This window comes from Puma concolor, chromosome D3, assembly GCF_028749965.1.
Source record: "Puma concolor isolate L17-30 chromosome D3, mPumCon1.1.hap2, whole genome shotgun sequence".
Lineage (NCBI taxonomy): Eukaryota > Metazoa > Chordata > Mammalia > Carnivora > Felidae > Puma > Puma concolor.
The window spans coordinates 11,732,955-11,759,343 of record NC_141678.1 but is presented as its reverse complement, the minus strand read 5'-3'; the positions used below and the strand labels follow the sequence as shown (position 1 = coordinate 11,759,343).

Sequence of the window (26,389 nt, the reverse complement as noted above, 5' to 3'; positions counted from 1 at the left end):
GCTTTCTTCCTTCCTCCCCACTTGACCCTCTCCTGCCCATCACTAGGTCTCCTTGGAGCTGCCCCTTCCTCCAAGAGGTGTCCCCTGGCCACAGACCGTGTATGTCTGTCCCCAGGACCCCTCACCGCTTTCCTGTGTCGGGCCAGGGCCCTGCGCTTTGGAAGCTGATTGGCTGGATGATAGACGTGGAAGGAGAGACAGGTGGGGAAGCACAGATGTCTGAGAGCTTCACTGTCAGTGACCCCAGGGGACTCTCAGCCTAAGAACCGCGTGCGTCTTTGTGGCCATGTTAGGAGCCGCACCGGGGAACCAGGCTGGGAGAGTGGACACGGTCATGGGCCCAGTACTGTGGACGTGGTCCCTGAGAAGGAGACAGAGTAGGGCAGAGCGGGTCCAACAGAAAGCTTTGGGAGTCGGACGAACCCACCCGGGTTCGATCCTCACTCTGCATTTATCAGCATGCGCCCTCAGGCGAGTGACTTAACCTCGCAGAGCCTCAGTGTCTTCATCTGTAAAATGGGTGTAAATGAATACAGCTTCCATTTTCCAGGGTTCTTGTAAGTGTTATATGAGAGGCTGTCAACAGGGTACTTGGTTCTTAGTCCACGCTCGATATAACGTATCTGATTTGGGGGAAGACTCGCCATTACTCCTAGTTTTGCCCTCGTTAAGCAGTTATTCTGGGCTGTGGTCCCAACTCCCAGTGACAAGTGGGGAAGATGGCTGTCCGGAGTCGGCTGTGATAATAGCCAGGCCGGAACGGCAGGCTCCCTGTTCGTCTTGTAATCCTGTTTCCTGTCCCCTGCACACCCGGTGACAGCTGGCTTGGGGTGGGGGGTGGGGGGGGGGGAAAGCAGGAGGAATGACATTTCCTCTAATTCCAGCAGTTGGAAGAAGGGAAAGGGCCGGACATTGACTCACAGTTAGCCCGCATAAATATCGTCCGTGTTCGCTTGGCAAATGTCTGGGCACTCACCCCGCTGTCTCTTCTCACCCAGCTCTCGGTGTTTTTTGAAAATGCAGATGGTCTTAGTTGTTTTGCAACGTCCGTGTACGATTTCTAATTCCAGAAAGAAGACCGCTTACTATAAAAAAATGGGAGAGCTGTGGGAAAAGCACAAAGAGGACGATAAAATTATTTTAAAATCCTGTCTTTTAGCAGGCTGATTAAAATATGCCGAGGAAGGGGCGCCTGGGTGGCGCAGTCGGTTAAGCGTCCGACTTCAGCCAGGTCACGATCTCACGGTCCGTGAGTTCGAGCCCCACGTCAGGCTCTGGGCTGATGGCTCGGAGCCTGGAGCCTGTTTCCGATTCTGTGTCTCCCTCTCTCTCTGCCGCTCCCCCGTTCATGCTCTGTTTCTGTCTGTCCCATAAATAAATAAAAACGTTGAAAAAAAATTTAAAAAAAAAAAAAAATAAAATATGCCGAGGTTATTCTGCAAGGTTAATCTGCGGCTTAAACAACATCTTCCCCTAAAAACCAATATTCCCCCAATTGCAGGACCCCTCCCCTGGTGACAGATGGATGATTTTAGAAGGTCTAGGGACGCAAGCACATCAGGCTGATTTTATAGTTGCTGTTGCTTAGAAAGAGGCTGCTTCTAAAGAAGGAGGAAGGGGGGAGGGAAGGGGGACGGCGAAGGCTGATTATTTAAGGGAAAGTATTAACTAAATAGCAGTAGAGCTCGGGGTGCCTGGGTGGCGCAGTCGGTTAAGCGTCCGACTTCGGCTCAGGTCACGATCTCGCGGTCCGTGAGTTCGAGCCCCGCGTCAGGCTCTGGGCTGATGGCTCAGAGCCTGGAGCCTGTTTCCGATTCTGTGTCTCCCTCTCTCTCTGCCCCTCCCCCGTTCGTGCTCTGTCTCTCTCTGTCCCAAAAATAAATAAACGTTGAAAAAAAAAATTAAAAAAAAAAAATAAATAGCAGTAGAGCTGGAGTAAACGTTTGTCGAACTTGTCAAGGTCTTATGCAAATGGCCGAAATTTGGGAAATACCCCTAAATGTGCATCCTAACAAGAAAGGTGTGGGAGCTTCACTGCTGTTTGAAATGATCTAGAGCCTGGTTTTCCATAGAACATGGCTTTCTTTGAACTTTGCTCCAGTCTTTAAGATGTGTTCAGGCAGGTTGTGAACTTCCTAAGAGTCAGCAGGTGCTGGGGACCAAGGCCAAGGCCGCTGGGGCAGGAGGTGGGAGCCCTGGGGGGAGGGGAGATGGGGGAAGGAGCGGGTGGGAGTCAGGCTTTGTGGGAAGAGTGGCGTTTGCCCTGTTGGGAACAAGGGTTTTCTGGGTTGGCTCAGGGTAGAAGTGGGCAGTGATGTACAAGTCTTGGGGTCTAGAGTAGGGGTCACGTTCTGAAGCTCTCTGAAAGCCAGCCGGGGTGGCCCAGTGACATGGTGGCATTAGGGGGCACAGCTGCTCCAAGAAGCATAGGATGCTCCAGACAGAAGGGACCACAGGAGACAGCCTGCCCCCCAGTGTTCTCCCTTTGGCAGAAGGGGAAACTGAGGACCAGAGACTCATTAATCCATACAGTTTCTGATCTGTCGATCCGTGATTCAGCAAACACACGTTTGTGAAGGGCTCGCTCGACGCCGGGTCCTGAGGATGCAAAGGTGAATCTCCTGGGGAACGGGGTCCACTGGGGGAAAGTTCTGGAGTTGGGATCGGGGCCACCCCATGGAGTGGCTCCAGGACTCCCCTACTCCACTGAGCCTCGGCTGCCTCATCTGTAAAATGGGGGATGACTATAGAACCCACCTCCAGGGCTGTTGCCTGGGTGACTGAGATAATGACTGAGATAATGGGCGCATCCTGATTGCTATTGCAAGGTAACAGGTGACGCCCAGCCTTCGCTGGGACGGGCTGGAAGGCTATGCCTTCTGTTCCGTGTGCGTGACTAAATCCGGGACAGCTGGAGCGCTAGACCCCGCCTGCTCTGTGCCACCATGGCCCGCTAAAGGGCCAAGGAAGTGCAGGCGACCTCAGAGTGCCCATCTGCTGGCCCTCGCTCGGTGCTGCTGCTCGTCAGAAGCACTGATGCTGAAAAGACCAGGCGTGGCTGGCCGCCAGGTGTGCCAGGTGAAGCAGGAAGTCACCCCGCTCGTCTCGTTCGTGATTTGCGGTCGGGAACTTGGAAAGGGCTCGTCTGGGCACTTGTCGCCTGCAGCCAGGTGTTGGCTGGGGCGGCAGGTAGCTGAAGTCACGCGTCCGGGCGTCCGGGAAGGCACGCAACTGTGATCGCCAGCTGGTGCTGCCTTTCGGCTGGGACCTCAGCCGGTGTGTGCGGCCCGCCCCGCGTGGCGGACTCCGCGGAGTCAGACTCCTCCCCGGGCTGCCGGCTCCTCCCAAGAGGACCAGGAGGGAGCCGTGAGACTCTTGCTTACCGGGTCTTGAAAACAGGTAGTGTTACTCCTGCCGCATCCCGTGGCTTGCACGGGACTCACTGGAGTGGGGCCCAATCTGAGGCGCGGGGATCCCCCCTCTAGGGAGGAGAGTCGAAGAGGGTGTCCGTGTGTTTTAAGCCCACCCCGACATGCACGGAGGCATCTGGCAGGGGATGAGGCCCAGACTGAGGCTGGACTGATGTCAGGCCGACGTTGAGACGGGGCCCGTGCCCTCGTGAAGCCAGACACCGGCTTGGCCAGCCCAGGGCCCCATGGCGAGTCAGGTCGCAGAGGCCTGGCTGTGAGCTCGGCCCCTTGAGGGTGGAGAGACTCCCCCTTGCTCCCCACCGCTTCCCCCACACTTCTTGGGTCACCTTGCACAGAGGGCCATTTATGCAGCGTCATTGGGGTTTGTCACACTCGATGGACAGTGGTGGCTTCAGAGCCTGTCTGGAGCCGGGACACCCTGAGGCTCTGCTTCGCTGGCCTGGATTTGGAGCCCCCCGCCCCCCAGCCAGCCAGCGGCTAGGAAAGCTTAGGGCCCAGGATGTCCCAGCTCCACCCAGTAGGTTCCTGTTGTCTCTCCCAGGCCGGCTCTGCCCACCCACGCTGGAAACCCACGTTTCACCTGCCTCTGCGCTCCTTAGAGTCCCCTCCATCTTTTTCTGCAGGGCTGGGCTTCTTAATCAGGGTCCCTTTTGAAAATCCGATGAAAGCCAGGGACTCTCTGAACAACTCACAAGATACAAATAGGAAAAAAAAAAACCAACATTTGCAAACGATTTCGAAGGATTCAGGGGTCCACCCCCCCCCCCCCCACCGCCGCCCTAAAAGGTTAAAGCCCTTCCATTGGCACCTTCCCTCCTTCTCCAGCCCCGGCTTCCTGATTTTAAATGAATGTTGAGCCCTTAACCTCAAACGGTCACTTTTCAAACGGCTTAGCGCTCTTGTAGCCCCATGCTTGTGGTTAAAGGTAATCGGAATGCCCGGTTAATGAGGAGTGATTTGCAAGACAACATTCCGGAGATGGCATGAACTCCCCATTCCTTGCCGTACTTTTGGCTAGCCACGCGGCCTCCCCCAGAGAAGTGTGAACTTATGGAAAATAAGAGGGGGTTGTGTTTGGGAAGCCAAGCCGGCCTAAGATGTGAAATTGAGGTTTGTCCCAAGGGGGTCCCATGTTGGCTCCTGGTTGACCGGCAGGGATATGGATGCTGAGAACACCCCCCCTCGACCTTTTCTTGCTCATCTGCAGCACTGTCCCCACCCCCACCCCCCCCTCCGGCATACCTTCTCTTCAGGGACAGTGTCTGTGGGCACATCACTCATTCACGTGTGAATAGCGCTTCTCAGACTTTTGGCAGACATCAAAATTATCTGGGGGTGGGGAGCTTGTTAAGAAAAGCAGATTTCTGGGTTTCTTCCTCAGAGGTTCTGAATCGGTGGCTCTAGGGAGGGTTCAGAAACGGCCCTTTGGCACGTTTTCTGATGGAGGGGTCCCCTGCTCGCACCTGGGTAATCCCCTGGCTCTACAGAACGGGCACGGGTGTTCAGGTAAATGTGTGAAATAGATCTGGAAATAGATCCCGTGTGCTGGGCTGTTGTGTAAAACCTAACCCTTTGTTGTAAGCGCTCAACTTTGGCTGAATGTGAGAAGTACCCGCAGTGCTTCCCCAGTGTTTTGTTATGAAAACTGTAAAACATACAGAAAACGTGGAAGAAGGGTACAGTGAGCACCCACAAATCTGCTGCTTACATTCTACAGTTAATATTTTGTTACATATTTGCCCTATCAGCCATCTGACCACCCATCCATCCATCCATCCACCCACCCATCCTCCCATCAATCCATTGACCAGTCCATCTTTCCATCCATCCATCCATCGGCCAGTCCATCTATCCACCTACCCATCCACCCCTCCACCCATCCATCCATCTACCATCCACCATCCATGAGTCCATCTATCCATCCATCCATCCACCCATCCATCCATTGACCAGTCTGTCTTTCCATCCATCCATCCATCCATCGGCCAGTCCATCTATCCACCCACCCATCCACCCATCCCTTCATCTACCATCCACCAGTCCATCTATCCATCCATTCATCCATCCATCCACCCATCTGTCCATTGACCAGTCCATCTTTCCATCCATCTGTCCACCCATTCATCCATCTACCATCTACCATCCACCAGTCCATCTATCCATCTGCCCATCCATTCATTGACCAGTCCGTCTTTCCATCCATCCATCCATCCATCCATCCATCCATCCATTGACCAGTCCGTCTTTCCATCCATCCATCCACCCATCCACCCATCCACCAGTCCATCCATCTATCCATCCATCCATCCATCCATCCATTGACCAGTCCGTCTTTCCCTCCATCCATCCATCCATCCATCCATCCATCTGCCCATCCATCCATTGACCAGTCCGTCTCTCCATCCATCCATCCATCCACCCATCCACCATCCACTAGTCCATCTATCCATCCATCCATCCATCCATCCATCTGCCCATCCATTCATTGACCAGTCCGTCTTTCCATCCATCCATCCATCCATCCATCCATCCATCCATTGACCAGTCCATCTTTCCCTCCATCCATCCACCCATCCACCCATCCACCAGTCCATCTATCCATCCATCCATCCACCCACCAATCTATCTGTCCATCAATCCACCACCCCATCCATCCATCAATTTTATTTTTTATGCATTTCATACTGAGTGGCAGTGGCAGACACGAGTATATTCCACTCCTCTATGCTTCATGCGTATCATTAACTAAGACTCCATTTTTGCTCACAAATCTCTATTTTAGGTAAAGTTACATACAGTGAAATGCACAAACCATAAGGGCACCGTTCGCTTTTTGACAAATGCACATTCCTGTGAAATGAAACCCAAGCCCCCGTCGTAATATAGAACATTCCCCCACCCCAGAAACTTCCCTCATGCCCCATCCCAATTAATTCCTGCCCCCACGTCCCCACCAGAAGCAATTCGACTTTTATTTCCTTTCTACTGTGGGTTTTTTCTGTTACAGAATTTGGTATAAATGGATGCTTATAGCGTGCACTCTTTTTGCATAAGGCTTCTTTCTCCTGGGGAGCTTTTTAAGATCGCCAAGTCCAGGCTGCACCATGGAACAATGACATCAGACTCTCGCGGGGGTGGGGGGTGGGGTGGACTCAGGAGTCAGTATTCCTTTTCTTTGCTGAAATATTTTTTTTAAATTGAAGCATAATTAATACATGGTGTTCTATTAGTTTCAGGTGTACAGGATGGTGATTCAACAATTCGATATATTCAATGCTCATGAAAATAAGTGCATTCATTTTTTTTTTTAATGTTTATTTTTATTTTTGAGAGAGACAGAGACAGAATGCGAGTGGGTTAGGGGCAGAGAGAGAGGGAGACACAGAATCCGAAGCAGGCTCAGGGCTCTGAGCTGTCAGCACAGAGCCCGACGCAGGGCTCGAACCCACAAGCTGCGAGATTATGACCCGAGCCGAAGTCGGACGCTCAACCGACTGAGCCACCCAGGCGCCCCCACAATGAATGCATTCTTAATCTCCGTTAACTATTTCACCCGGAGTGAACATTTGTTTCCCTTTAATTCTCCCAGGTGGTTGTACTGTGCAGCCAAGCTTGAAACCCACTCCAATCTCTAGCCATCCTCACTCTAAGCCCTGTATCTCAGCTGCCCCATCCCAGTCATGTTCTCACATTAGAAGTTAGTCTCCCTGGAGATCCGTTCCCTCATAGGTGTTTGTGTCTGTTTTTAGGGGGAGAGACAGATTTTTATATTAGTACACAGGCCATTTAGCATTCTTGCAGAAGTGGTTGCTTTTGGGTGGCTTTGCCAAGGTCGTTGTTCGAACTGAAGGTCACCAGCAGCTCCTTGACTTACTTCTTTCTGCATGACCGAGGGGCCCCCGCGTGCGTCCCCTCGGAACAAAAGCCTCAAAACAATCCCCTCTGGTATAGGAAGCAGTTTGAGGAAGATCTGTTAGTCCGGGCCCTCCCAGTCTTCCGGCTTCCAGAAAGACCGAGGCCGGACCTCAGAAAGTCCCCTCCACCTTCCCATCCTCTGTCTAAAATCATTAAAAAAAAAAAAAAAAAAAAAAAAGCTAGTAAAACAAAGACATGGTTAAACTTGTTGAAACTGATAGTTTTAGGAGACTGAACCAAGGCGGATTGTACCCTTACCGTGAGCCCCATCGAAAGTTTCATTTGCACTGACCTTTCCTGTCCGTAGCCTCACATCCTAGCTCTTACTTTGGGGGCTCACAGCTATGCTATGTGACGTGGGCTTTGGTCGTCCCGTTCTGTGAGTGGAGAAACTGAGGCAAAGATTGATGTCATCAGCGGTCCATGAAACTATTCAGCGCTTTCTCTGTGATCCCAGAGCTGTCTCTGGACCGCTTTTGAGGAGGTGATAACAAGAATGGCCCTCTCCCTGGAAACATTGACAAGTTCTAAATATCTGATGTTTGGGCAGAGTAGGGGGGGTTCCTAGACCAATCAGAGCCCGGGCAAGGGAGGTATCTCTGCTTCAGAATCGAGTAATGGGCGATTTGTAAGCTGGTGCTCATCGAGCTGTGTGTCCCGCCTACGGGCTCAGCCTTTCCACGCATCGTATTGTTTTACAATCCCAAGAGGCAGTGGGTTTTACTGTTCCCATTTTGCAGACAGAAAACTGAGGCTCAGAGAAAGGTGGAAGCTAGCCAGCTCCACCGTGGCCGCGTTTGTCGCTGGTGAGGCACATCCACGAGGCCTGAGTTCAGAGCCCTGACTCCACACGACCACCCTGATATTCAGTTACCCGGAGATTCAACCGGGGAGCCCCGAGTTCTCAAACCGAAGTGCCGTAAGGTGGGGGCTCACAGCCACAGAGGGAGAGGCGCCTTTGAATTTCTTGGTGCCCCCTTGAGTCCTGCAGCCCCGGTTGTTGAACCAGCGGTGGGAGAGGGGGTCCAATTTCTTAGCGCGTCCGGTTCTCACCGCGCCTTCTGCAGTGTGCTGGTGCGGCATGAACTGAGTCATAAAAATAATGGCAAAGCCCTCTGTGTGCTGAGCTCCGTCCTGCCTGGGCTGAGCTGTCCCCGGTCCCCCCAAGCGTCCACGCACGTGAGATCAGAAGAGCGCCCCTGAGCGTACTAGAGAGTGAATAAATCGCCAAGGCCCTTGTGGGATGGTGGGAATTTTAATCACAGATTAAGGTACCAGCAGAGGAGGGATTTGCTCCGCGGGGACAGGGATTTTGCAATCCCAGTCTTGCCCCAGCAAGCTGCTTCGGTTGTTTGAGAAGGGCTCGCTGGGCTTGGCGGGGGTTGGGGGCGGGGGGGGGGGGGAGCGACAACACCCCTCCCCCCCAGCACCCAGCACCCCTGCCACCTGCTCCCGTGAAAAGGCCGATTCAGTTGGCTGCAGTGGAAGACCTTCTCGGGGGCGTTCATTAGCTGGCGGCGGGCAGTTTGGCCGCGGATCGCAATATTCCCTTGTAACGTTTTACAGCCCAGACCCGGCGACAATGGCGTCATTCACTGCACTCGCTCACGTGGAACAGAATGTGAGCGGGGGCCCGAGCCGGGGAGAAGCTGCTCTGCGGGGCGCCGGCACCCAGGGCGAGCGGAGGGGCTGAGGACCCCGGCTTGTGTCGGGCGAGCCCGGACTGAGCACAGCCCGTCCTTGAGGATGTGGCCGCGGCTGGCAGAGAGCAGGGGTGCGGGCGGGGGGTGACCTTCGGTAAACTCAAGGCCGCTCAAACGGTAGGATTGACAGGTTGACCTGTAGAACTTGATGTTGCCCGATGCAGCCCATCTCCAGCTGCTGCCACCAGGATGCCTTATGCAACAGGGCGGCCGTGTTGCCCAGGCTGTTGTTGTGAAGGCAACAATTCCCTGCGATCGAGTGAGTTGGCAAGAGCTTTGGAATAGCACTGAGCCCGGGAGAAGCTCGGCTTTATCCTCTGCTGTGCCATCTGGGGAAAGTTGCTTGACCTCTCTGAGCCTCAGTTTATTTACCTCTGAAGTGCATGTAATCCTACCGGTGAGGTGGGCATATCGCCCGGATCAAATGAGGGTAAGGCTTCAGTTCATCATCACCCAGAAGATGAGGGTAAGGCTGGAACAAAACAAAACAAAACCCCCAGCACTTTGTTGCTGCCCTCTTCCTAGATGCACAAGGGCTTTTCAGCTTTTACCTTTACCCCCTTTGTGCCCTGGATTCTTTCTTCTTGTTTTTTTAACGTTTATTCGGTTTTTGAGAGACAGAGACAGAGCGTGAGCGGGGGTGGGGCGGGGAGAGAGGGAAACGCAGAATCCGAAGCGGGCTCCAGGCTCCGAGCTGTCGGCCCAGAGCCCGACATGGGGCTCAAACCTATGGGATCATGACCTGAGCTGACGTCAGACGCTCAATGGACTGAGCCACCCAGGCACCCCTCCTGATCCTGATTTTTTTTCTAATTTTTTTTTTTTTTTACATTTTATTTATTTCTGACATACAGAGAGAGAGACAGAGTGCAAGAGGGGGTGGGGCGGGGAGAGAGGGAGACGCAGAATCCGAAGCAGGCTCCAGGCTCCGAGCTGTCGGCCCAGAGCCCGACGCGGGGCTCGAACCCACGAACGGCGAGATCGTGACCTGAGCCGCAGTCGGAGGCTTAACCCAGGCGCCCCAAGCGCGCTGGATTCCTCACTGCCGCTCTCGAGCTGTAGAGGAAGACAATTTGTCTTCCCCTCTGCAAGGACGTTAGACGCCGTCTTGTTGCTTCTGACCGCGTTCCTTTGGTGCATTGGGGAGCCCGGGGAAAATCCCCCCCCGCCCCAGCCCCGTGTTGGTGGATTGCCGGCGCTTTCCCCCCTTTGTGTCGACCCCGTACCAATGGAGGGGACGCTTCGCCGTTGCACGCTCCTGTTTTGACACCTGTCAGATGGGCTTGGGGACGTTGCACGGCAGGCACCGAGAGGGAGGTGTTCCTGATTGACGGTGGGGATGATGTCTCAAGCGCCTTGCAGAGAAACAAGCTGTGAGGGACAAGCGGCTGTTGGGATAATGTGGCTCTCCCACTTCTGGGAGTGTCAGTAATCAAAAGCAGGGTTTGGCCTTTGCAGAGAGTTGTTTTGCAAGTTGGCAGCACTGGAGGGGAGAATTCCACGGAGTCCATTGATACATTCTCTTGTAAAATCCCTCGGCCAACATTTTTTGGGAGTTGTTTTCTTTAATTAAAAAAAAAATAACCTTCCCCATTAAGAACATACGACTGAAAGAGATTTCCCCCTTCCTGTCGGAGCTCTGGCAGCCCAGCTCTGGAACTAAGCAGACCCGAACAGAATTGCCAGCAAGAGTTGACAACTTTTGTAATGTTTTATTATTATTCTAATTTTTCTTCTTCTTCTTCTTCTTCTTCTTCTTCTTCTTCTTCTTCTTCTTCTTTCCATTACGTAGCTGGAACCTCAAAGAGAGGACCGTAAAGCTAATTCTATTCCTTTCAGGCCTCTGGCCCCAGGGGGGAGTTCTGAGTGTTGTGGCTGCTCAGGACGGCTCCAGCTTGGGTTCTGAGATGGCCCAGAGCACGGGAAAGCTCCGCCAGGGGACCCCCGGGTGTCGTGAGGGTTCTGTGCCCTCATGGAAACTTGGCGGATGCTCTGCGTCCCCTGCCTGGCTACTCTGACGTGCTTTCGCGTGACAAACAAAGTCCGGGGCCAGGGTGGAGATCATTCCAGCCCCCGAGGGGTGGGAGAAGCGGAAGAGGAATCTTGGGCCCCGGTCCCTGCTCTCCTAAAAGTATACTGTGTTCTGAGAATGGAAAGACACCATCAGGAGCCTGCGGAGAAGTCGTTAGGGGACGCCTGGGGTAGAGTCCTGGTGGTGGGTCTTTCTAGCTCTGTGACCAGGGGCGGCAAGTTGCTTCTTCTCCCAGGGCCTTGGTTTCCCAATCTGTAAAGTGGGGACAAAACCAGTCCCTACTTCCTAAGGGTCACAGAAAGGATGGAGAGGGCCAATGCAGCGCACCCTTCAGAATGTGCTAGATGCAGCGCTCTTTGGACGTGACATGATTTCACGTGAGCTCTTTTCAAACGTAGATTTATCTTTATTTTTTTAAGTTTTTAAAAAAATTTTAATTGTTTTTATTTAAAAACATTTTTTTTAACGTTTATTTATTTTTGAGACAGAGAGAGACAGAGCATGAGCAGGGAAGGGGCAGAGAGAGAGGGAGACACAGAATCGGAAGCAGGCTCCAGGCTCTGAGCCATCAGCACAGAGCCCGATGCGGGGCTCGAACTCACGGACTACGAGATCGTGACCTGAGCTGAAGTCGGACGCTTAACCGACTGAGCCACCCAGGCGCCCCAAAAATTTATGTATTTTTGAGAGAGAGAGAGAGAGAGAGAGAGAGACAGAGCATGAACGGGGGAGGGGCAGAGAGACAGGGAGACACAGAATCGGAAGCAGGCTCCAGGCTCTGAGCCATCAGCACAGAGCCCGATGCGGGGCTCGAACTCACGGACTACGAGATCGTGACCTGAGCTGAAGTCGGCCGCTTAACCGACTGAGCCACCCAGGCGCCCCTCTTTGAGTTCAATGAGTATTTGTTTCAGTTGCTTTACAGTTGCCGTCACTTTGCAGATCTCGTCGCTCAGAGTGAGGCTAAACGCACTCGGCGAAAAACGGATTGAAAAAACGTGATTCGTAAAAGAAGAGTTTGGTTCATGGCAAAAATCACAGCTGAGTTTGGGATTTACTGATACGGTTTTCTTCTCGGGAGGCGGTCACAGCCTGTTTGGTGGCATGGGCCTCTCTGGTGGCCTCGTGAAACTGACGTGTCACTTCTCAGAGTAACACGATTCGACGCATCGTAGCAATTGTGTGGATTGCAGAAGAACACCAGTTGTATTAAAATACAGTGATGGAAGTATTTTTATTATTTATTAATTCTTTAAGAGAGAGCGTGAGTGAGAGAGGGGCACAGAGAGAGAGGGGGGAGAGAGAGAGAGAATCCCGAAGTGGGGCTTGAGCTCAGCTGAAGCAGGGCTCAAACTCACGGACCGCGAGATCATGACCTGAGCCGAAAACCAAAGCCGGACGCTTAACCGACCGAGCCACCCAGGTGCCCCTCCTCATTCTTTTTCAATTCTGTGTAATATTCCATTGCTCGGCTCTGTCAGAGTTTACTTAGGCATTAATGAGGGCATTTCAGCCATTTCTAGTTTTTCCCTGGGCTGCAGGGAAAAGCCTCAGGCTTATGTCTTTGCTCACTGACCTGGTCAACTTCTTAGGGAAATTCATCGTAATTGGATTGCTGGATCTGCATTATTGTATATTAAAAAAAAAGGGGGGGGGATGCTATCCAGTCGCCTTCCAGTAAGAATGGGATGGATCACCCCTCCATCAGCCTGTACACTGATTGTGGTTTTCCTGTCCCCGATTTCCTCTCCCCACTCCAGATGTCAGCAGCCCCCTTCCCTGCGTGGAGGAGCACACGCTGGGGGTCAGACTATAATCTTCTTATGAGCACAGATGCTCCTCTCAGTTCTCCCTGTTTTGAAAGTAATTATCGGGGCACCTGGGTGGCTCAGTCGGTTAAACGTCTGACTTTGGCTCGGGTCACGATCTCGCCGTTGGTGAGTTCGAGCCCCGCATCCGGCTCTGTGCTGACAGCTCGGAGCCTGGGGCCTGCTTTGGATTTTGTGTCTCCCCCTCTCTCTGCCCCTCCCCTGCTCATGCTTTTTGTCTCTCTCTCTCTCAAAAATAAATCAACGTTAAAAAATTAACATTATTTATTTATTAAAATTAAAGAAAGAGTTTTATGTATTTATTTATTTTGAGAGACAGAGAGAGCATGAGCAGGGGCGGGGCAGAGAGAGGGAGAGAGAGAACCCCAAGCAGGCTTGTTGCAGTCAGCATGGACCCCGGGGTGGGGCTCGAACTCACGAACCTTGAGATCGTGAGCTGAGCTGAAATCGAGTCCGACGCTTAACTGACTGAGCCGCCCAGGCGCCCCTCAATTCTCCCTTTTATCGTAGAGCCACCCCTCCTCCCGACTCCTCTGCAGACTCTTCTTCTGACACTCCTCACCTACCCGGCTTCCTGTGGGGCTCCCTCTTTCCCGGGGGGAGGTTCCTGGTGAAATTCCCAAGCTCTTATGAGGAAAGGAGTGGGAATTCCTGGTGTGAAAGCTGAAGGCAAGGGAATGTGGCGCGTGCGAGCCGGACGAGTGTGAGAAACCAGATTCTGAGCACCTGGGAGGATGCTCTTCGTAGGATGTCACTGGATTTTCTTCTACTCAGTTTCCCCGTGTGACGCCTGAGGCTCAGAGGGGCACACAGTCTATAAGTGATGGGGGGGGGGGGCCTGAACCTGGGCCTGCCCAGTCCTAGATCCTGTGCTCTGTTCTCTGTTTCCTTTGGCCCTGTTCTGCCTTCCCTCCTCTCTTTCTCTCTCCTTACTCTCTCAAAACGACCACAGTAATGATGACGGCCGTCATTTGTTGAACGCTCGCTCTGTGCCAGCTACTGTTCCGTCTTTCACACGTATGAATTTCTTTTTTTTCCCTCAATGATCCTTTGAACTGGGGATTTTTACTATCCTTGTTTCACAGATGGGACAACCCAGGCACGGAGGAGAAGTTAAATATGATGTCAGTGGTGACCAGTAGAACAGCTCAAAAGGAAATTGTAAGGCACAGATTAGGGTAGCCGGGGATCGTTCCTGACTATTCTAGAGGGTCAACTACCTTTTTCCTAATGTTGACCAAAGACCTGAGCGCCGTTTTAAACATGGAAACCCAGGAGTTAAGTCTAAGTGACCCCGACTACTCAGCTCTTTGAGCTTTTGAATTAGGGAATTCAAAGACACACGCAACAGATTGAAGTATTTCAAGACGCTGTGTGTTCATTGATCAGGAAGAAGGTTCCTCAGCGGTGGAGCTCATTTAACTTCCAGTATACATACAGAACTATATGTAAACCCACCTGCCTAACGTATAAGGCATGAAAAGTTAGTGCCTAAATATATACGTCTGTTTATTTGATGCACTTGAGTACAAGTGGATCGCTTCACTCATCAGGGACGCCTTTGTTTCTTATGCTGTGACACATTTCTGGTGGATTCTCTGATCCCGTGGCTCAGCCAGCGGGGGGCATCTGTATGGGGGGCACTGATCCACAGTATTTCTCACCTTCTCTCTTTCAGTAAAGAATATCCCGTGGTTCCCAGGAGCACAGTAAGACAGAAAGTAGCCTCCAACCACAGTCCTTTCAGCAGTGAGCCTCGAGCTCTGTCCTCCTCGTCCAACTTGGGGTCCCAGTACCAGTGCGAGAATGGTGTATCCGGCCCCTCCCAGGATCTCCTGCCCCCGCCCAACCCATACCCACTGCCCCAGGAGCACAGCCAGATTTATCACTGCACCAAGAGGAAAGGTGAGTGTGACACTCCCTGCCTGCCCACCTTGCCTTTCTGTTTTTCCTTCCTTTCCTTGGGGGAAGAAAAGTACACACAACTACATTTGCTTATTTAAAAAACGTAAGCAATATAAAAACTCACAGAGGGGGGCGCCTGGGTGGCGCAGTCGGTTAAGCGTCCGACTTCAGCCAGGTCACGATCTCGCGGTCCGTGAGTTCGAGCCCCGTGTCGGGCTCTGGGCTGATGGCTCAGAGCCTGGAGCCTGTTTCCGATTCTGTGTCTCCCTCTCTCTCTGCCCCTCCCCCGTTCATGCTCTGTCTCTCTCTGTCCCCAAAATAAATAAAAACGTTGAAAAAAAAAAAAAACTCACGGAGGTTGTAAGACACTCAAACCATATCTGTAGAACTTGACATGTCTCCTCCAGTTCTGGCCCCTTCCTTGGGGAAAATGTATTTGAAACGTCCAGTCTTATTTGAGTCGTTTACACCCGCACGCGCAAGCACTTAAAAATGGTTTTGTTTTTGCTTCTAACGGCTGATACTATGCCGTCTGAATATCGCAACTTGTATTTCTTAAACTTGAGACTATGCCGCGGAGGATCTTTTCCCGAGCCTAGAGCTGCCTCGTGCTTTTTAGTTGCCGAAGGGAGAGCGTTGCCCCCGAAGGATGAAGCCGCGTCTGCTTTTCCACCCCCACTGGCAGACACGGTGGTCGCCTCCAGCATTTTCGTTGCTTCCCGCGAGCCACGCTGCAGGGAGCTTTCTTACAGTTGGATGTGCTTTGGTTTATGTGCTACGGTTTCTCTTGGGTGGGTGGATTCTGAGCTCGTCTTCTTGCCTTTCTAGATCCAAACCAACACCCAAAAAAGAAAGAAAGGAGAAAAATCACAACGGGTTGTTTTTCTCTCCTTTGCATTTTGTCTTTAAATCTGGTTTGAACTCTGTCTGAGACGCTGTGTACTTTTCTTGGCTGAATGAGAAATGGGGACTTTTCCTGAGTCATCTGAGTCTAGGCCTATCATACCGAAGGGAATTTCTGGTGGCATATTTTTCGAGCCAGAATCAAAGTGGTTGACCTGGGGGGGGGGTGGGGTGTGTGGCTGAGTTCAGCTTTACTGGAACCGTTGCTTGTGTGAGTGGCAGACAGGCACGGTGGGGACAGCGTGGGCAACGGGGCTGGAGGACCCAGGCTCGAGTCTCAGCTCTGCCGCCAGCTTCTTGTGTGGCCTTAGCCAGGTGTCCTGGCGTCTCTGTGCCTCAGTTTCTCACTTTGTAAATGGTGCCGAGTTCCCGAGAGCACCTGATACTCGGTGAGCACCCGGCAGGTGTTGGCTCTGGTTACGGCTGTCGCTCTAGGAAGTGTGTCCGTGGAGGGGGAGGTGGTAAGGCTCCCGTCCCAGTGAAGCTTTGAGAAAGATACGGGACGGAGGGAACTACATACAATTGGCATGAATCCTACCTTTGCCAGTTGCAAATTTTTATGATTAGGGGCAAGTTACTTAACTGTTCTGAGCCTTATTTTTTCTAATCTATAGATTTGGGCTCACGTTTAGACCTATAGGCTTGGTGTGAGGATGTCATGAAATTGGGCTTGTTGTATATATATATATATTGTTTAAGTTTTATTTTATTTATTTGAGAGAGACAGAGACCGTGCAAGTGGGGGAGGGGCAGAGAGAGAGGGCGACACAGAATCCGAAGCAGGCTCCAGTCTCCGGGCTGTCGGCACAGAGCCCGACGCGGGGCTCGAACTCACGGACTTCGAGATCGTGACCCGAGCCGAAGTCGGACGTTTAACCGACTGAGCCACCCAGGCGTCCCTCGTGCTTGTCATATTTAGCACAAGGTGGACCCAATAAGCAGTCACTGGTTTGCTCCGGTGGGCCCAGTGTGGCCTGGATGTGTCTCCCAGCCTCAGTAGCCAACTCAATGCCTTTGGAATTCCAGTGCCCAGTGTCTGGAACATCTGAAAAAAAAAAAAAAATATACCAACTCACTAACAACTGATGGAAACAGATGCTTTGGCAGTGTTCTGTGAGCCGAGGTTACTCGAGGAGAGTCGCACGGTTTGACTATTGGACGTGTACCGATCTCGCAGTTTGACGGAGAGAGAGGCCGTCGTTGGTTCAAGCCCGGGACTGGGGTGCTGATCCGGGTGAGGCTGTTTTCCAGGCTGACCCTGAAGCCCATCCACGCTCCTTGGATCCCGAAGGGTGGAACAATGATATCACCCCAACAGACCCCCTGGCCCGGCTCCCAGCGTGTCCGCTGCTGCGTGGCCTGGAGACCAGATGCGTGCAAAAATGTCTGCCTCTCCAGGCCCCAGCAGGGGTTGAGGATGTCACCTGGGCCACAGGACCCTGCACGGAGATCCTGTTCTGTGTTCTGTGTAAGGGTGCCCCGCCCAGGCTCTCCGCCACGACCTTTCAGCAACGCTGCTAGGTAGGTGCGGTTATTCACCCGCTTTACAGGTGGGGAAACTGAGGCCCGGAAAGGTAAACGCACGTGCCGAAGGCTCCCGGGGGGGCAGAATTTGAACCCATGCCTGGTCAGCAGTATCAGCTACGATCTCAAAACGCCGTCCTCCGCTAGAGACCCGTCTCGAGACCGAGACTGGGTCAGACACACGGATGAAGACCTCACCGGGTTTGAATTAGGGAGTCGTGTCGATTAAATTAATGCCAGACCAGAAGAAGGGGAGGAAGAAGTTAAAAAGAATCAAGGCACTTCTTTAAGGCTCGATACTTACAGCAGCATCCGTGTCAATGCTTTTTCTCCTGGAGGCGGCAGGGGAGAGTCGGAAGGCTTTGAATGCCGGGGGGAATGGACCCCCTCCCGTGATGGGAGCAGGTGACCCGCACAGGGCACTCGGCGGGTCCTCAGGTGAGCTCAGGGTCAGCTTGAGATGGCCACGGGCGAAGCCAGTGGGGTGGCGACCAGTCTGTGACAGGAGGTCACAGCAGCTGACGCTTTCCGGCTGCGGGCAAACCCCCCGCTTTCTCAGCCCTAACTCCCTCTTCTGCAAACCCCCAAAAGGGAGCTCCCAGGGACAGCATTCCAGCCAAGCTCTGTCTGTCCTGCGTGCCTCGGAGACGACAAAAAGCAATTCATCATCAGCCTCCATTGTAAGGTGATAAGGAATCAGCCAGGTTTCCTTCCAGTTTGGGAGTCCCGCGAAGTGGTGACTCCATGGGTGGCTTTCCCCGCCCCCCCCCACCCCCCACCCCCGGCCCCCTGCCTGTCCCACTATCTGACTTCCCCTCATTGTCTGTCTCCTTTCCAACGAGCCCAGGAGGCAGGCCCAATGAAATGTCAAAGGGCCAGGCCGGCCGGAGGGCTTCTTGTGTTTGGACCCAGCTGTCTCCCAACTATCTCTCCCGATGGATGGAACCAAAAGAGCTGGGAAGGTCTTTTATCAACGCCACTCAATCAAATCCAGGACCCAGGGGCCTGGGAGAACACTTGTCTGTCTCTTGTTCCCCCTCCCACCCTGACAGCCACCCCCTCCCCCCCCCCACCGCCTTCCCACATTTAGATATCAGAGGCAACCCAAATAAAGATTTAAAGCAAAGCCATATATTGCCTTGGCCCTTCAAAGGCAAGTCAGAGGTGGGAGGAAGGGCGGGGAATATAGTTTTGCAGGGTGCGTTTTGTCGGCGCTGTGTGCTTTTTCGAGGAATTTCACATCGCTTCCTTCCTTGGACCCGCGCTGTAGCCCCTGAGCGGGGAGGGGGCTCAACATTTTGCAGGGTCAACGGGACCAAGAGGTTGGGTTCGCTTCCCAAGGTCACGGGGCTGGTGAGTGGCAGATCGGGGACGCATTCGTCAAAGAAATATCGGTTGAGCTCTTACTGTGTCCGGGGCACTGTGCTGAATATGGGGGATAAGCCGGGGTGGGGGGGCAAGGTGGCCGGGGTCCCTGCTCTCCCGAAACCTGTACTCTCATTGGGGAGACAGATAGTAATCAAGTGGATGAATTTATGATTTTCAGGTGGTGGTTAAGTGAGGGGCAGACTGGGGTCTTTTGGTTCCCAGTTGACGATCTGCCTACAGTACCATTCCAGTCCTTTCCATGTTGGGCTAAGAGCTAACATTACGGGTACACGCACCATTCTTCACCCATCCATCTGTCCATCCATCCGTCCAACCACCCACCCATCTATACCCATCCATCCACCCACCCATCCATCCAGGTCAAGGTTACCACCCTTTCGTATTTTCTGAACACAGTGAGTTTCGTGAAAGCCGAAAGGCTAAGCCCTCTGAAAGAGCACGGTTTTGTGACCTGGAGGGACTGAACTATAGTTCCGCTTCTGACTTGCTAAAGGTCACTCAGCCGAGTGGCTGGTGACCATGGTCTTTCATCTGAGTGAACCCAGTCAGCGAGGGAAGTGACCTGTTTGGGAATAGTGACAAATGTCCTTAACGGGAATAGCGATTTCAAAGCGGGCTTGTGGGTATTCCGGCTCGAATCCACCCAGACACCCTCCAGCATGGGACAGCCTTCCCAGGGCCATCTGTCCCGTCTTCCAGAGGGAAAAGCGAGTAGACCCATCGTCCCTGGACAGCTAAGATTTGAACACATGATGGGCAAGGAAGATAGAAACTAAAGCACACTTCTTACGTGCATTCCTACAACAAAGTTAAGTATTAGCCTCCTATATAGTCAAAAACGGAAATTGGAATGGTAAAGTGGTTTGCCCAAGGTCACATAGCCGAGGGAGAGTCAGAGACATGACCGCGTCCTAAAATCTGTGATCTGGATTTATCATCAAAGCCACGTGGTCCAGAATCAAAAGCCGCTAGAAAGACGCAAGGGGCCGGGGATTTTCACGGGGCAATGAGGTGACGGGTGCTCAGCATCCCATAAGAGCTTTCCCGTAATTCAGGAGACACAGCGGGGTTCAGGACAGGTGGACTACGACTGAGCATTCTTGTTCTTCAACTTCCTGAACCTGAGCTGTTGGACCCGTCTCACGGAAGACTTGATGGCTGACTACAGCGCGTTCCGGGCCGTGGAAAGTAGGCTTGGCTGGGAAAGAGGTCTTTGCAGTTGACCGGTTGGTTATCAGGCTCCCAAGAAAGAGAAGGAAATCAAGCTGCAACCCAAAAGGACACAGGGATCACATCCAAACCATTTATCGCGACCCACTTGAAATCTGGATCCGTGCTTCGGAATTTCTTGACAATGTGATGAGGTCCAAGAGGAATGTGAGAATGTTCAGGACCCGCTTTCGTGAACAAGCCAGCATTTTGCTTTTCCTTAGGACTCTGCATCAGATCTTTGGGTTATTAAAGACTGGAATGTGTAATTTTACGATTTTCCAAAATGCGCCTCGGCCTTTTTCATATTATTCTTCCTTTTTTTCTACTTGTAACAAATCTGGAAGGGGATCAGAAACTCGGGAATGGTTAGTTTGCCTTGTTTTTTTTCTCTTGCCAAGGGTACCCTGCAGCTGTACTTTTTATTATTGAAAACGGGAACGCCCTGGTTAAATGGAAAACCCAAAGGTTATGATTCTAGCAACAATGGAAACATTCAGATTTATGGATCCGGCGGCGGGGGTGGGGGTGGGGTTGGAAGGAAGCACAGAGGCACGATGGGACCAAAGGAGGAGGTGGGGAGGACAGAAAAGGTTGCGTGTAACAATGTCTTCAAGATGCCAGAGAGATGCCCCGTGGAAAGGTGAGAAATGTGGCCACCGGCTCATCTGGATGGCTTCGAACGTTCGGATGGTTGGCATGATGTAGACGAAGCACCTGGAAGAGCGGCCGCATTTTTTCCCTTTCTTTTGGACACAGGCGTGGGTGTCCTCTGGGGCCCAGATGTGTCCCAGAAAGAGTCTAGCTAACAACGCGCTTGCTGTGAGGCGGGTACGATCCCAGCGTAGATGTGTTTTGATTGGGGAGATTTTTTTTTTTTTTTTTACTTACCTGTGAGGGTCACTTCCGAGCTTGATACCAGGGCAAGTGTTTGGTGGAACCTAAACTCAGGCCATCCTATCCGAGTTGGGGAGCTGTATTAAAATCCAGTGCAAAACCAAAGGACTCCCTGTGGGGTGAATGAGTCACTTGGAGCTTTCTAGCAAGGACCACCCCCCGTGCACAGGCTCACAGGCTGTTAGCCTCCCACCTTCGCTGTTCAGGGTGGGCTGGAGAGGGCCCCCCCCACCCCCGCCATGTGCGCTGAGCAGGACCATGACTGTTTATTGACCTCTCTATCCGCCCACCGCCTGGCACTTGGTAGGGGCTCAGTACGTCTCTGTTGGATGACTGGGTGAGTGGCCTTGGATATGAGAAATCTGGAGCACTGGAAGCAAGGTGTGGTTGGCAAAGGAAGCCAGACCTGACCTCGAGTCCAGCCTCTGCCCCTTCCCTGCATGACCTCGGGAAGGTCACTTCACCAAGCTTCGGTTTCTGCCACTGAGACAGGCTGGAGAGCAGCCATCTTGAAGAATTACTGAGAGATTAGGGTAAGGTCACTTAGGAGGTGCTACATAAATAATAACTCGTATCTCCTCCCATTTTGTTCTTCGCCCTCCCCGCCAGGCCGTCGGCCATCACAGTGAGGGGGAGGAATGTTCCAGTATTTATTTCTTCTTCACACCCTGCAACGACAGACATATTTCTTTCTTTCTTCCTTTCTTTCTTTCTTTCTTTCTTTCTTTCTTTCTTTCTTTCCTTTTCTTTTCTTTCTTTTTTTAACATTTAATTTTGAGAGAGAGAGAGACAGAACACGAGCAAGGAAGGACAGAGAGAGAGAGGGAGACACAGAATCCGAAACAGGCTCCAGGCTCCGAGCTGTCAGCACAGAGCCCGACGCGGGGCTCGAACCCACGAACCGTGAGGTCACGACCTGAGCCGAAGTCGGACGCTCAGCCGACTGAGCCGCCCAGGCGCCCCATGACAGACAGATTTCTTAAGATTTATTGATTTGAAAGAGATTGGAAGATGAGGACGGAAAATCTCTGGGCTGGGGGCTGAAATTCCAGCTAAGGAATGAATGAATCTGTGTTGGGGTTTACACCTTGGTAGAAGTTCTCAAATATTGCCTCCCTAAAGGAAACACCTGGAGGCGTGTTAATCTACATCAGGTCTGCCGAGGGACCAACTGGTGGTGTTACCGTTGCAACAAGAGCTGCTCTTGACGAAAGCTATCGGGAGATTTACATGCTTGATTTTATTTAATTCTTAGCTGCCTGGTGAGGTAAATAGTATTAACTCGGATTCAGAGATGCTAAAAACGAGTCTCCGAGAGGGCAGACGCCCTGCTGGTGTCACACAGGCATTAAGCAGAAGAACGAGATCGAAACTCACATATGTCTCCGCTCCTTAACTCGGGGTCTGGATTTTAGGGGATCCGTGAGCTCCGCAAACTGCACGCGAAGCTGTGCCAGGCACGTGCCGTTTTCCAAACTTTGTATTTCAGTGGGTATTTCCAGGACACAGCCCCGCACTTTTGTTCCCAAACGAGGCAGTGACCCCAGAGTCACGAAGGGAGACCCTCTTCCAGGGACAGAAGTACCTCCACTGCCCTACGCCAGGGACTAGTGTCTGGGGAAGGGAGTGGACTGACGTTACGTTGTACCAGCTCTGCAGATGTTAACTGAGCCTTGCTCACGGAGGCATCGGGAGAGGAGCTGGGGCGGCGTCCGAGCGCCCAGCCGTGTGTGCACGACGTGTCCATCTGTCCTTCCCATCTGTCGCACGGGTATTTTAGCGCATGGCTTTTTGGGTAGCGTAGTACCGCAGGGCAGAGACTTGCAGTAAGCTCCCTTGAATTGCAACCCTCGCTCCCCTGTTGATCAGCCACGCGAGTGAGGCCTCGGGCGAGTTTCCGAAATTCTGTGTGCTTCCTTTTTGCCATCTGCAGCATGAGGATAATCCCAGAACCCACGTCACGGGGTACCTTCCGGAGACAGCTTGGAACAGCACCAGGCAGGGGAAACGCTGCTGGCGTTTGTTTTTACTGTTGTTGTTGACGGTGTTATTACTGTTTTGCGCACGCAGAATGTACCGGAATCTGGGAATATCGTGATGGGTAGGACAGTGTCCCGCCTTCATGGAACATACGTGCCGGAGCGGAGGGAAGGAAAGAGTGATAGTTGTTACTTATTGGGTGTTTTTTTTTTCTTTTTTCTTTCTTGTACCAAGCTCTGGACTAAGTTGCTTAATCTGTATTTTTCCGTCTCCTTCTCAACACCTCCCTTCACCGTGAAAAGTGGAAAAGTAGAAGCGTGTCGTTATTGTCCTTTCCATGTTATAGATGAAACTGAGCTCAGAAAGGTCAGCCTGTTTGCTCGAGGTCTCTACCCTCTTTATTTTGTTTTATTTTATTTTATTTTATTTTATTTTATTTTATTTTATTTTTATTTTATCATTCTTATTTACTTAAAACAACTTATTTAATGTTTATTTATTTTTGAGAGGGAGAGAGAGAGAGAGACGGACTCCGAAGCAGGCTCCAGGCTCCGAGCTGTCAGCCCAGAGCCCAATGCGGGGCTCGAACTCACGGACTGTGAGATCGTGACCCGAGCCGAAGTCGGACGCTCAACCGACTGAGCCCCCCAGGCGCCTCCCCTCCCTCTTTTGTTTTTTCTTTCCTTTCTTTTCTTTTCCTTTTTCTTTTCTTTTCTTCCTTTCCTTTCCTTTTCTTGTCTTTTCTTTTCTTTCTTTCTTTTTTTTTTAATCAGAGAGGAGGTTGCAGCTGAGTCTCCCGGACTTGATTCTTCATGCCTTGGGCCCGAGGTCCCCCTCCGCCTTCAGAATGAGGGGTGGCTGGTCCCGGGGCCTCACTGGTCTCTCTCCTCCTGTCTTAGCAGATGAAGAATGTTCTACCACGGACCACCCGTATAAGAAGCCCTACATGGAGACGTCGCCCAGCCCCGAGGACCCTTTCTACCGCTCCGGCTACGCCCAGCAGCAGGCCCTGAGTGCCTCCTACAGGACAGAGTCGGCCCAGCGGCACGCCTGCATGTATGCCAGCTCCGTGCCCCCCAGCGAGCCGGTGCCCAGCCTGGAGGACATCAGCTGCAACACGTGGTCCGGCATGCCTTCCTACAGCAGCTGCACGGTCACCACGGTGCAGCCCATGGACCGGCTGCCCTACCAAGCCTTCTCCCCTCACTTCACCTCGGGGCCCCTGGTCCCCCGCCTGGCTGGCGTGGCCAACCACGGCTCCCCGCAGCTCGCAGAGGGAATGTTCCAGCACCAGCCCTCCGCGGCCCACCAGCCCGCGGTCAGGCAGTGCGGGCCTCAGACTGGCCTCCAGTCCCCCGGCGGCCTTCAGCCGTCCGAGTTCCTGTATCCTCACGGCGTGCCGAGGACCCTGTCCCCACATCAGTACCACCCTGTGCACGGGGTCGGCATGGTGCCAGAGTGGAGCGAGAACAGCTAAAGGGAGGGCTGCTTCGTCACAGACGTTGGCCGGGGAGAGAGAGAGAGAGAGAGAGAGAGAGAGAGAGCGGGAGACACACGGAAGCAGAGAGGACCCCCGCGGGAGGCGTTTCTCCTCCGCAGTGTTCACGTCTGCCCTCGAGAGCCCTGGACGCTGATCTAATCAGTAGCTCGAAACCACAATTCAAAAAAGGTGACTTTGTCGTTTCAACACTTAAAAAGAAAAAAAAAAAGACAAAAAAAAAAAAAAACCAAACAAAAAAAACCAAGATGCACCCCACCTGCCATGACCACTCCACGTGTCGGCCGGCCATGTTCACGCCTCCTCCGGGAGTCCTCCGTGATTCCTTCTTTTGGCCTCCAAAGGCCTTTGCCTTATCGAGGGTTTTAGCCTAAAGGTGTGGCTGGAGTCTTTCCTGTCTCAGTGTTAATGTTGACGTTGTTATATAATAAATAATAATATATTTTTTCTTTCAATTTTCTTAATGGGACCCAGTCCCTTATGGGGGGGGGGAGGGGGGGAGGTCTGAGGCAAGTGTGTTTCCTATATGTACCTGTGGGGGTTCCCCTCACGTACACCACGGCCGGAACCGGAGATTCGCCACCCTGCCCTTGACTAAGAAATTACCTACCTCTGCCACGTGATGTTCTCAAGAAAGTTCCCTACGTCCTGGCTTTTGTCCGACTTTTCCCACCTTGCCGGGCCTCGCGGAGCCCCGCTTGGCCCTTCTTCTTTACCAGCGGGGTCAGCATAGCGTTGCACTCCGTCTGGCCTCCTATCTTACTCAGCCCTCCCGTCGTCCCAGCTCTGTGTCTTTCCAGCCGTCTGTCGCTAAGACGTGGCCTATAGCTTCCCGACCGGAAAGCTTGCTTTGAAAAACTTAAAAAGCCTTGGGTTACACGCGGGCAGAACTGTGATAAGCCAGGAGCAAGCTCTGTGCCGACAAGCGTTGCAAAAAGGCCAAAGCAAATATTCGTCCTGATAAAACACAAAGCCAGCCCCAAGCTTCCAAATGTCCGTCACCGTCGCCGGCGACCCGGCCCGGACGCCACGCGAGGCCCGCCGTTCCTAGAGAAAGGGCGAGACGTGCTCGCTGATTGGTTTTCTCCAAAGCGATCATACCAACGCCAGATGCCGACACCAAACTGTGGTTATTGAAAGCAGAAAACGGTATTAAAAAAAAAAAAAAAATAAGCGTGTAAGTAAAATGTTTTTGCAGGGTTCTTCAGATGTAATATTTTACTGGTACTATTTATTTATAAATAGGAATTCTAATTAAGTAATAACATGAAATGAAATCCAGCATGGGAGCTGGCCAAGAGCTTTTAATTTTATGAATACTCAAAACCAAGTTTGCGTTTTTTTTTTTTTCTTTTGAATGTGCTTTGCTTTCTTGATTAAAAAAAAAATTTTTTTTTTTTTAAACTGACCCTAATAAAGAGAACAGGGTAATATGTGAGGCTAAGTATGTCCAGGTATGAGCGAGTGTGTATGTTTGTACGTGAGTGTCTTCATGCGATCACGTCTTTTGATGTTGCTACGGGGGTGGGGTGAGAATTAAGTAACCATTTCGTGTATTTGTGCGCCAATTAATGCCTAATAAATACCATGTGCTTAAAAAAGTATAAGGGACTTGGATCCCCCCTTTTATTTTCCTTGCTCTTTCTGCTGATTGAATAGAGGGGAAGTTAGGTGGAGGAAGTAGGAAGAAGTTCTCTTGCAGGTGCGTTTTCCGTCCCGTTTTCTTTGTCCGAGTGTGGTGAATATATTTATCCACTGGCCTGTGTCCCTGGAATGGAGTTAATTGATTTTCACTGAATTCGTGCCGGCATCGGACAAGAAAAACCGTCAGGAATCTCAACTGATCAAAAGATGTATCGGTCGTACCGCATAGAACACCCCGTGCTGGAGTTTTCTGAAGGATCTCTTTCTTTGACCTTAATTGTTGGAAGTGAGTGTTCTGGAGGTCCCGATGCAAGCGACCTTGTGGGCCTTCCACGGATATTTATTTTCAACGCACACATTGAGGATTTGTGAGTTCTTCCTGTAGAATACCTATAAGGCAGAACAGAGCTACAAACTTGTGAGTGAATTCATGGCGCGATGTTTAAAAACGTTTATAATTTCCGTGCCTGCGCCTTTCAAATGATCAAGAACCATCAAAGAGATCACATCCCCTTGCAACAGGAACAATT

General features: G+C 52.0%; 1 protein-coding gene across 6 annotated transcripts in view; it reads left to right on the top strand.

Moving 5' to 3' along the window:
* Window positions 1–25,822, top strand: part of TBX5 (T-box transcription factor 5) — an 86,088-nt gene extending 60,266 nt beyond the window's left edge. For 5 of the 6 annotated variants that reach the window (XM_086681770.1, XM_086681769.1, XM_086681768.1 and 2 more), the window contains exons 8-9: window positions 14,589–14,815; window positions 23,617–25,822. In XM_086681770.1, the coding sequence (XP_086537896.1) occupies window positions 14,589–14,815; window positions 23,617–24,194 (805 nt within the window). In that variant the 3' untranslated portion in view covers window positions 24,195–25,822. The remainder of the gene's footprint in view (window positions 1–14,588; window positions 14,816–23,616) is intronic. The other variant, XM_086681772.1, reaches the window with a different exon arrangement.
* Window positions 25,823–26,389: the final 567 nt, after the last annotated feature.